This window comes from Felis catus, chromosome C1, assembly GCF_018350175.1.
Source record: "Felis catus isolate Fca126 chromosome C1, F.catus_Fca126_mat1.0, whole genome shotgun sequence".
NCBI classification, from domain to species: domain Eukaryota; kingdom Metazoa; phylum Chordata; class Mammalia; order Carnivora; family Felidae; genus Felis; species Felis catus.
In genome coordinates this window covers 117002472-117013689 of record NC_058375.1, presented here as the reverse complement: position 1 = coordinate 117013689, position 11218 = coordinate 117002472, and the positions used below count along the sequence as shown (strand labels likewise).

The 11218-nt window shown below is 50.6% G+C and overlaps 1 protein-coding gene across 32 annotated transcripts in view; it reads right to left on the bottom strand.

The window, feature by feature from the left end:
• Positions 1 to 1226: 1226 nt before the first annotated feature.
• Positions 1227 to 11218, bottom strand: part of CLASP1 (cytoplasmic linker associated protein 1) — a 272813-nt gene continuing 262821 nt past the window's right edge. For all 32 annotated transcript variants that reach the window (XM_019837951.3, XM_019837954.3, XM_019837945.3 and 29 more), the window contains one exon: positions 1227 to 4398. In XM_019837951.3, coding sequence (XP_019693510.1) covers positions 4312 to 4398 — 87 coding nt within the window. In that variant the 3' untranslated portion in view covers positions 1227 to 4311. The remainder of the gene's footprint in view (positions 4399 to 11218) is intronic.

The following is an 11218-nucleotide window of genomic DNA, read 5'->3' as shown; positions in this document are numbered from 1 at the left end:
TGGGGAGGACTCACTGGCAGCCCTGGGAAGGGCAGGGCAATGGCACCAGGGGTTAGAGACCCAAATATGTAAAGCCGTGCTGCCTGCCTTGCCTGACGGGCGGTCTGTCCCCTGGGGGTTTTCCACATTGGCTAACGGGACGATGGACGGAACATGCAGGCCTGTGGGGGTGGCTCCGTCCGAGGTTACTTCCCTCCTGACCACGGGAGGCAGGGCAGGGGTGTCTGCAGCACCTACTCGACCCACCAACCCATCGGCAGCTTCACTGACATCACCCCAATTAACCCTCACAGCCCCTCCGTGAAGTCGTTCTTGTTCCACGTTACAAATGGAACCACCAGGGGCGCCTGGGGGGGCTCAGTCAGTTAAGCGGCCGACTTCAGCTCAGGTCATGGATCTCCTGGTCTGTGAGTTCAAGCCCTGCGTCAGGCTCTGTGCTGACGGTTCGGAGCCTGGAGCCTGCGTCGGATTCTGTGTCTCCCTCTTTCTGCCCCTCCCCTGCTTGCTGTTTCTCTCTCTCTCAAAAATAATAAACATAAAAAAAAAAAAAAAAAAAAAAAAGAACCACCAGGGCAGGAAGAGTAGTGACGTGGGGGCTGGGGATGGGGTGGCTGGGACTTGAGCCCAGGTATTTTTGATTGCGATCACCATGCTGTCACATGTCAAACAGGGCTACGTAGGAGGTGGTGGGCCATAGGGAGAGGGGCTCAGAGTCATGGGGTGGCGGTAACTGAGATGCATCATGGGCACAATGGAAAACTCAATCTTGTTTTAGTAAAAGTAAAGGAAGGCTTCGAAAAAGTGGATTGGTTCCAGCTCTGTGCTGACAGCTCAGAGCCTGGAGCCTGCTTCCGATTCTGCCCCTCCACTGCTCACGCTCTCTCTCTCTCAAAAACAAACATTAAAACCCCTTTTTTTTTTTAACTTCAAAAAGTGGATTGGTGCCCTTGGTGTCCTAGACCTGTTCCTCCTAAGCCTGTGGTCCTGCCAGCTGTCAGGGGACCCTCTCCATGTCCTTCCCGGAGGTCCAGCCTGCTCACAACAGCCCCCAGCGCGGGAGGGGGGGGGCACACCCCCTGGAGTATGACTTGTGTATGTGTTAGAAGAAGCTCCCCTGATGGAATCCTCTCCAAGTCCCCACAAGTGTGGCCACATTCTGGCTTTGGGACACGGTGCAAGCTATCTACAGGGCCCGGAGAGGAAAGAGACCACTCTCATCAAGAAACTGAATTAAGATTCATTTATTCTAGGGCAAACTCAAAAGGGTTTTTTTTTTTTGTTGTTTTCTTTTTTAGCAAATCCTAGCACATTATTAACAAAAAAAATCTGTACATTTGCCATGATACACTTGAGAGTGAAACAAATAAGATATAAATACAGATATGGATGTAACATGAAAAGCCCCCCGAAAACGAAAACGAAACCCAAAAACCCAACCTGGGGGTGTGGGGACCATGCGTGTGAACACAGTGCCAACAAAACTATTTTGGTGGCTGCTAGTTTTCAGAGCGTTTTTTTTTTTTTTCTATTTTCCAAATATCATTGTTAGCAAAGTCCTGGTGGGATTCTACAAAGTTCTTATTTGCTGTTCTTTCACGTGTAGTATTATGCTCGATAAATAAAGGGCGGCAGGGGAAAAAAACCAGACTGATGAGACCAAAATTGGTTGCATTACCTGCGCAGGGTAGGACAAGCCAGTGAGGAGCCACAGAGAGGCCGTCCTGGGCTGCCTGCGGCCCGCGCGGAAGCACACACAGTGGACTCGAACTTGAACAAAGCTGCGTGCCCGCGCCCACCGCAGCCTGCGGGGTGCACCGAGACCTGCAGAGGGAGGGCACGGGGGGGGGGGCGGGACTCTTCGGGGTCCCCCGGACTGTCGGGTAAACAGGGGAGGCAAACACGTTTTCGCAGTTTTGGGTGTTTCGTCCAAACAGGAGCCCTGCAGGGAGGCGGCGGCAAGGCGAGGCAGCTGTCGGGGCTCGGGGGGCGGCGGCAGGCGCGGCTCCCTCCCGGTGAGGTGGTGGCGGCGGCATGCGAGTCTCCCCGGTGGCGGTGGCGGTGCCGGCGTGGGCAGCAGTTCTGATTGAGGCCAAGAGACCTGTGATTGTATCCCTCTCTAGGTGGGGAGATTGAAGGTCGGGGAAGTGACATTCGAGGCTAGCCCTTTGTGAGTACAATGAGGACATTCGGCAATGTTCAAGCTTCTTCCCAGCTGCAGGCGGGGGGGGGGGGGGGGGGGGGGGGGGGGGCATGAGGCAGGGAGTCACAGAGTTCAAGGGGCGAGGTCTTTCCAAACGCATGAGGCATACAAGAACTCATAAATAACCTAGCAGAACGCACATTTCTACAACAGAGGAGTAATCAAAAGGTGCCCTGACTCACTTGTCGAGTGTAAAAAGGAAATCCCATTAGTGAGATATTAACAAACGTCATTTATCAATGAAAGTAAGGCCTGGTCCTGCTATGTTTTGAGCCAAAAATAAGTCAATAATATTCAACCACTTAAAATGCACCCCTGAAGTTCCTTCAACAGCAGCAGCGGGGTACTTCCCTCCAAGTGCAAGATACCCCCTACACACACACACACACACACACACACACACACACACACACACACACACTCTCTCTCTCTCTCTCTCACACTCTCTCTCAGTGAAGGCACCCTGGCTTCACTGTTCCTGGACCTTTGTTTTCAGTGCCTAGTTCCAAATAAAGTATCTAAAAATACCTTCTGAGTGAAAATGAGTTGTGTGTGCTACAGTGTTGCAACTTCCAAACAAGGCGGGAGGGTCAGAGATTGGGGGGCGGTCTGTAGGTGTCAGCAGGACCACTGCCCAGTCTCTGCTTCTGGGTGCTTCTGGCTGCAAGGGGGGGTTCTGCATCAGAACAGCAAACACCTCATTACAAAGTAACACCAGAACAGGCATTTTCCTCAGGGAAAACCCAGTTCAATTTAGAGAGGATAGAAGGCTTCACGACTGCAACAAGAATTTCCATTTCACTTGAAGAATTTTACTCAAAACTTATTTTAACCAGACTCTAATCTTTATAGTCCCTTTTCTTGGAGAGTGAAACCCTTAAGAAAAATGTTTAGGAAGGGTAGTTTCTCTGGTAATTTCTCAGTGAAGAAACGTTTAAAACTGGGTTTCAAATCTTGTTTTCCCACAATGTGCCACTCACCATTGCTTTTTCCTCAAACAACTATTTCAACAGATGATCAAGGAAGTACTTCCATCCATAAAATTAAAAAAAAGGATTCTGATACCTGGTCTCTCTAGATTTTCCTTCGATCCTAATCCCAAATGAAACCAAGAAGTCAAAACTGGGGTGGCAGAGTTATCATTTATCAGACTGGCTAGAACACTTCGCACTGAGCAGCTGAGGTGGAGGCTGGGGGACAGGAGAGGAGACGGTGCTGAATCGGAAAAGCCCAACCAAGCAGCAGGGCCACAGGGGAGGCCCTGTTAACATAGTGTTTCCCCAACATCTGCGTAGTGAAATAAATACACACACACCCCTTCTCTTGTATCTTCCAGGCTTTACAAAATGCCACTTTAGGCACGCCCCCTAAGGGATGCTATACATTTACCTGGACTTTTCTGTTTGGATTTAAACGGAAGAAACAATTCTTTCGAGTAGAAGCTCTGGGTGGGGATAGCACGAGTGGAGAGGGCTCAGAGGCGCTGGGAGCCCGTCCTGGAAGGGGCCTGAGGAGGGGGCCCTGGGCCTCCAGTCCAGAAAGTGTACAAGCAAAATCCCACGTGTTTGTTAAAAGACGGTCTTCAGGCTTCTGTTTGTTTCTTGCCGGGATTTGACTCACGTTCTCAGTAGGTCTCACAATCCAAATGAAGGACGTACGACCCTTTCCTGGTGTCACAGGCCGTGTCCAGAAGAAGTAAGCGAAGATGAGATAGAAACACAAATTAACACACCCTCCTCAATGTTATTAACTAAGAGAAAATGCTACTTTCTACCACGTATTGGCTAGAGAGCTCTGATTTGCGAAAACTGCACCCCACACACATGGTTTTATGATCTCAGCAGGCTGTACAAGACATGGGTAAGTATGGCTCTTTTCTTATTCCGCTTGTTTCGTACGAAGACTGCAAAACAGGCCTTGCTTCCTTTACATTCAATACCAGTAAGATTCTACACAAAAGCTGGAAGGGACCAAAATACTGATTGTAATAAATATCTGCGGGCCTCCGTGTACTGACTGGGCAGCCGATGGGGGGGCGGGGGGCGGGGAAGGTCTCTGAGAGGCACCACCGATTGCTTCTAGGGCGACAGAAAGAGACTCTGGCGCTGCCATTAGCTGTGTGTGGACACGTCGGAGGAGGAGCTGCTGTTGCTGTTTGTGGTTTGGGCCCTCTTTATGTATAAGTTGAGTAGCTTCATCTGCAAAGAGAAGACGTGACAGATTAGCAGGAGGAAGGCAATCAGGGAGCAGGAGATGAAAAACCCCAGGTGACAATCAGAAGAGAGCACGTCCCTTCGTTGAGAAATTCAGGACACAAACACTGAGTGCTCACCACGCATTCGGCGCACACTTGCCAGCGGGGGGGGGGCCACGGCCACAGGAGGGGTCAGAGTTTGGGGGGGGAGGGGCAGTGGGTTCTCAAGAAAGAATGAAAGCGTCACTCTAAGCACTCTAAGCAGGGGCACAAGGGCTCCGTGGAAGCAGCTGTGTGAAGGGGCGACTGCGGCCAGTGGCTCCACGCGGTCTGGCGGGGAAAGAAGGGTGTGAGCCCAGCTCCACAGGGACGAGATCCGCTAGGCAAGGTACAGGTCGGGTCTTCTGACCTTCACCCCTCGGCTGCAGCTGTGCCCTCCACACGGACACCTCTCTCCTCCCCCTTCTGGGCCCACCAAAGTGCTGCGGCATCGGAGACCTATCCAGAAGGCCGCCTCCACGGCCTTCCCCCCACCTGCTCATCAGCTCCTGTGGCTCGGGCACCTGCCTCGTGGAGTTGGCAGTGCACTCGATTGCTCCTTCCCGTAAGATGAGAGCTCACTGAGGCCAACGGCGTGTCGTGACGTCACATCACCTCGGATGGGCACAGCGCTTCACAACGAACGAGGCTTTCATTTCTGAGATCTCCCATGCTTTTAACGTAAGCCCCCCTGGACCCTCCGGATATGCAGAACACCGTGTAACATCGTAGGTTCTTAAGTACTTGTTCTTAAATACTTGTTGAAATCATAATGCGTTATGTTGATAATTTGCCTGCTCATACTAAGAACCAAAAGAAACAAGTGTTTGTGGAAGCAGAATGCCCGTAAACGTCCACATAACACACAACTTGCAAGATGAAGGGGACTGGGAAATATTTTCTATCCACGACTCTTTCCCGCTTTCCTTGCTCTAAGCAGGCCACAACGAGGCTGAGTCCAGGGGAGGAGAGGCTGGTCTCCAGGGGGACCCAGGAAGAGAGGCCCAGCATGTGGTGCGTGGGAAAGCGGGCCCTCCAACTACCTTCCAGTGGGGGCTGGAACAGCAACGGCACAGAGCTCCTGAGAGAGGCTAAGTCTCCCTGACCGCTCACCCAAAGGTAGATACACAGGCTGAAATAAACACTTGTGCTGTGTGTCTTCCCACAAAGGGAGATCCATCCCTGGGATCGCCACACACACGGTTCCAGAACCAACTCCACCAACTAGTTGTGTGACTGACTACAGGCAAAACATTTTCTGAGCCTCAGCTTCCCCTCCTGCAAAATGAAGACCGAAAACACGTCCACGTGCCCTCCGTAGCTCCTCATCAGAAAACATGTCCTCCAAACACCCCTCCTCAGTTGTTCTCGAGGTCCCCTCCTGCAGTCTGCTCCCGCCTCCCTCCCTCCCTCTGCAGCTCAGCCCTGTGCTGCCAAGCCCCACCCCGGTTCAGTCCCAAGGGACTGTTCCATGCAATGGGCCCTCCTGGGCTGCTGGGCAGGCTTCCTTGTGGGTCAGTCCTGTCCTCGGACACATTTCATGCCACTCCAGGGCAGGACGAAGTTTTGCTTTTCCCACACGTCTTAGTGGTACAGTGAGGACAGCAAGTATTCCTAACACATACTTGTTGAATCAAAGATTTTTTTAAAGAAGAAAAAACGTTCTACAAGACAAGGCAGTTATATTTCTGTGAAAGCCTGATTAAAAATGAGGTGCAAACACTGTTATACTTATTTGCGATCAAAACCACTGATGTATCCACCAGCGTGGTCCAGAATGTAAGCACAAGTACAAGGAAATGATGGTAACAGAGTTAATGACATGGCCGTGGTTTCACAGTTTACAAGAAGCTTTTATTGACGATCATATTTGAGCCTCACAAAAATCCTCTGAGGGAGGCAGAACAGGCTCTCTTGTCTTACAAATGAAACGGCTGGGGCTCAGAAGCTTGCTCCATAAGCTGGTATAAATTCAAATTATAGAGTGTTATAACCTTAGGATGTCCAATGTAATCCCCCCAGCAACTACCAAGAAAACAGCTACAGAATATACACGAAAGGAAATGAGGAGGGAACTGAAACATTTCAGTACAAAAAGCAAACACCGCAGAAAAATGAGGGACAGGAAAAGCTCTACGGTATACTGAAAACACACCCCAGCTTGTGACGGCGGTCTCTCCTTAGCGGCAAGCAGTCTCTTCAAATGGAAACGGTGGACCTCTCTAGTCACAAGACAGAGACTGGCAGGATGGGTAAAGAAAACACGCTCCAACACTACGCTGTCTACAAGAGACTACTCACTTTAGGTCTACTAAGACACAAAGAGGTTGAAGGTGACAGGCTGAAAAGAGAGACTCCACGCAAACAGTAACCAAGGGTGTAAGGGTGGCTGTACTGATTACACTGAGTAAAACAGAGTTTAAATTTGTTTTTTTTTTAGTGTTTATTTTCGAGAGAGACGGAGAGAGAGAGAGAAGGAGCGACAGAATGCGAGTGGGGGCGGGGCAGAGAGAGAGGAGAGGGAGACACAGAATCTGAAGCAGTCTCCAGGCTCTGAGCTGTCAGCACAGAGCCCGATGTGGGGCTCGAACCCACACACTGCGAGATCATGACCTGAGCTGAAGTCGGACGCTTAACCGACTGAGCCACCCAGGCGCCCCAGGCAAAACAGACTTTAAATCAAAGACAGCAAGAAAGTCATTATATATTAATAAAAGGCCAATAACACCAAGAAGATGCAAGCACAGACACGTCTGTGTATAATAACACGCCAGCAAAATAGAAGAAGGAAACGTTGACAGAACTGGAGGGTTCACTTGGAGACGTCAGTACCCTGTTCTTAATAATAGACCGAAGACCCAGAGAGAAGACGAGGACATCAAAAACTAACACACCACAATAAACCAACTCGACCTAACAGTCACAGCAAAACACTACCCAACAACAGAATACACGTTCTTCCTAAGTGGATGTGGCCCATGCTCCAGAAAAGACTAAAATAAGGCCACATATGAAGTCTCAACAGATTCACAAAAATAGATATTATACAGAGTGTCTTCTCTGACCACGACTGGATGAAGTTAAAAATTGGTATCAGGAAGAAAACGGAAAAATTCACCAATTTGTGGAAACTGAGCAACACGCTGGTCAAGAGCCCATGGGTCGAAGAAGAAATCACACGGAGAATTAGAGAGTATCTGGAGACAGAGGAGAATGCAGACAACATACCTAAACTTACGGGATGCAGCAAACGTAGCGCAAAGAAGGAAACGTGTAGCTTAGAATAAAAAAGGAAGAGCCCGTAGCAACCACCGCACTTTACGCCTCGCACTAGAAAGAGAACAAATTAAACCCAGAAGGAAAGAAATAATAAAGATTAGGACGGTGATAAATGAAATAGAAAAGCAATAGAGAAAACCAAGGAAACCAAAAGTTGGTGCTTTGAAACGATAAATAAAACCGACAGATCTTTAACTCAGTTACCTAAGGAAAAAAGAAGACTCAAATTACTAAAAGCATTGATGAATGTTTGGACGTTACTACTGATTCTACAGAAATAAAAAAGATTAGAAGAGAACACCATGAGGGGTACCTGGGTGGCTCAGTCAGTTAAGCGTCCAGCTCTTGATTTCGGCTCAGGTTACGGTCTCACGGTTCATGGGATCAAGCCCCACATTGGGCTCTATGCTGATAGGAAGGAGCCTGGAGCCTGCTTTGGATTCTGTGTTCTGTCTCTCTTCTCTCTCTGCCCCTCCCCTGCTCGCATTGTCTCTTTCTCTCTCTCTCTCTGTCTCTCTCTCTCTCTGTCTCTCTCAAAAATAAACATTAAAAAAAATCAAAGTAAACAACTAAACTTAAAAAAAAAACCCACTATGAACAAATGTACACCAACAGATTAGGTAACCCAGATGAAATGGACAAATTCCTAGAGACTTCATGAAAGTTAAAAAAAATTATGCAGCAAAAGACAGGGGGTTAATATCCAAGATATATGGAGAACTTCTAAAACTCAACAACTAAAAAAATAAAAACCTAATTCAAAAATAGACAGAGGACTTGAACAGACATTTCTCCAAAGAAGATACACAGCTGGCCAACGTGAAAAGATGCCCCACATAACAAAACTACACTGAGGAACCACCTTGTATCAGCCATGAGGACCGCTACCGTCCAAGAGAGAGAGAAAACAGTAAGTGTCGGTGAGCAGGTGGAGAGACTGGCACCCTCGGGTGCTGTCAGCGGGAACGTAAAAGGGTACAGCCACCACGGAAAAGTTATGGAATTCAGCAATTCCAGTCCTGCTGTAGACACAAAAGAACCGAAAGCGGGGTCTCAAAGATGCACTTGTACACACACCTTCACAGGCAGCATTGTTCACAACAGCCAACGATGGAAAGAAGCGCCCGTCACCAAAACACGGACAAGCAAACTGCAGTACGTGCGCACAACGGAGTAGCACTCAGCCTTAAAAAGGAAAGAAATTCGGACAAACCTACGACATGGACGAACCTCAAGGACATCATTCTAAGTGAAATAAGCCAGTCGCAAAAAAGACAAGTGGTGTCACTTTTACGAGGCCCCCGGGGAGTCAAATCCAGAGACTTGAAGTAGAATGGTGGTGGCCAGGGGCTGGGAGGAGGGAGTTCTGAGGAATCACTACTTAAAGGGGGTGGGGTTTCGGTTTTCCACGAGGAGCAAAGTTCTGGAGGCGGATGGTGGGGATGGTCCCACAACAATGTGAATGTATTAACACCAGTGAAAGGTACACTCAGAAATGGTTAAGACAGCAAATTTTATGTCATGGGCATTTTGCCACCATTTTTTAAAAACTGAGAAAAAGAAAAGAAAGCCTGTTCAAGGTCACACGACTAGGAAGTGGAGGGCAGAGACCAGAAGGCAGGTTGTTTGGCCCCAAAACTGGTGTTGCTGCCATGGCAACGGACACTCTCAAATGCCCCCCATGCATTCCTTCCACGACCCTGCATCAGGCCTTTCTCCGCAGAGCCTGGTATCACTTGTTAAGCAACAGGAGAGTGTTCTGATCGGCCGGGTCACACAGAGCAACGGGAAGCCACAGCCAGAGTCTGCCTATTTCCGGTCTAGGAAACTGAGGCCGTCTTGGCACCACGTCCATCAGCGACTGATGTCTGCTGGTAGAGAGGTGTATGCGAGTCTCCGAAGGTCCTGCTAACACACCAGAGCTATCGCGTCCAAGGACTGGGGCAGTGGACGAAGCGGGCTACCGAGGAAGAAGGGTTGAGGCCCAGCCTCCCTACGCCCTCTGAGCGGACCGATCAGGACGTGGGCTCCAGAGCCAAGGCCACCGCTGAGAGGAACGGCAGCAGGTCAGCTGCACAACAGGGATGAGGAAACACCTGCGTCTTCTCAGTCCCTGACTAGAAGGGGCAAATGAGGTGATGGCACAGGGCAACTGCCAGACAAAACCGGGGTCTGTTATCTGGGGATGAGCCTTAAAAATTGAACCCCCTTGGTGAATATAGTTTTCTAGTTTTCACTGCTGCCAGGAACCACCGACAGAAAGCCAGATAGAGGCCGGAGAGAGAGGCGGCTTCCGGGCCTAGCACACTGCTGGTGACTCTCGGCTTGGAGTTTCCAGATTGTGGCTGGGGAAGGGGTCAGGGATGAGAAAAGGAAAGGAGAAGGGGAAAATGCAGTCAGGCGAAGTAGCCCCCAAACCACCCTTCAACCCAGCCGCTGACTTCTCAGGGGTTCTTGGCCAGCGGTGATTTGCCCCCCAGGGGTCATCTGGCTGCGCGCAGCCTTGACGGTGAGTCTCATGACTGAGGGGTGGGCGCTGCCGGAATCTAGAGGGCCGTCAGGGGTTCTGCTTATTCCCCTACAACGCCCAGGACAGCCCCTGCCAGCACAGGGGGGAATGCCCTTCTGGCTTTGCCAGGACTCTGGGGAGGCAAGCCTCTGGCTAAGATGCCCCGCTGGCCGTGCCAAAGGAACGGCTCTATGTGGAAAGAAACGCGGCCTCACTTGCTGATTCTTCCTTTCCTAAGGAGCATGTCAGGCACCTCTAGCTTCACGCTTTTTTACCCAGACCACCACCAGGGCGTTTTGAATTCCATGTTGCCGCACTACTCCCCCCCAGGCAGCCCCTGGGGTCGCCTTGTCACACGGCCGGCCAGAGGCCTGCGAGGCCCCCGCGGTCAAGTGGCCGCTCCCGCCCTTGCCTTCCTGCCAGAGCTCCACCTGCTGTCCCCCCGCAGGCTCATCGGACTGAAGGTTATTTTTAAACCGGTAAGTACTCTGCCCACTCTCAGCTGCAATGAGCCAACAGGCCTCTTGTCCCATTTTCTGCCCCCCATTCTAAAAGTTTTTCTTTTTTCAACGTTTTTAATTTATTTTTGGGACAGAGAGAGACAGAGCATGAATGGGGCAGGGGCAGAGAGAGAGGGAGACACAGAATCGGAAACAGGCTCCAGGCTCCGAGCCATCAGCCCAGAGCCTGACGCGGGGCTCGAACTCCCGGACCGCGAGATCGTGACCTGGCTGAAGTTGGACGCTTAACCGACTGCGCCACCCAGGTGCCCCTCTGCCCCCCATTCTAAAACACCCTGAAAGGAACAAGACAGGCAGCGTGGCCTGGCTTCTGGCGTGAGAGCTCTGTGTGTCCCTGCGCAGCTGAACGTGGATGAGTGCCCTCATCCCACAGGGACATCGTCACGAATGAAGGCACCGACACACGCAGAGCGCGCACAACAGCGCCTGCACGTTGGCAAGGCCCAGGGGGAGAGCCCGCAGTCGTCACCGTCGAT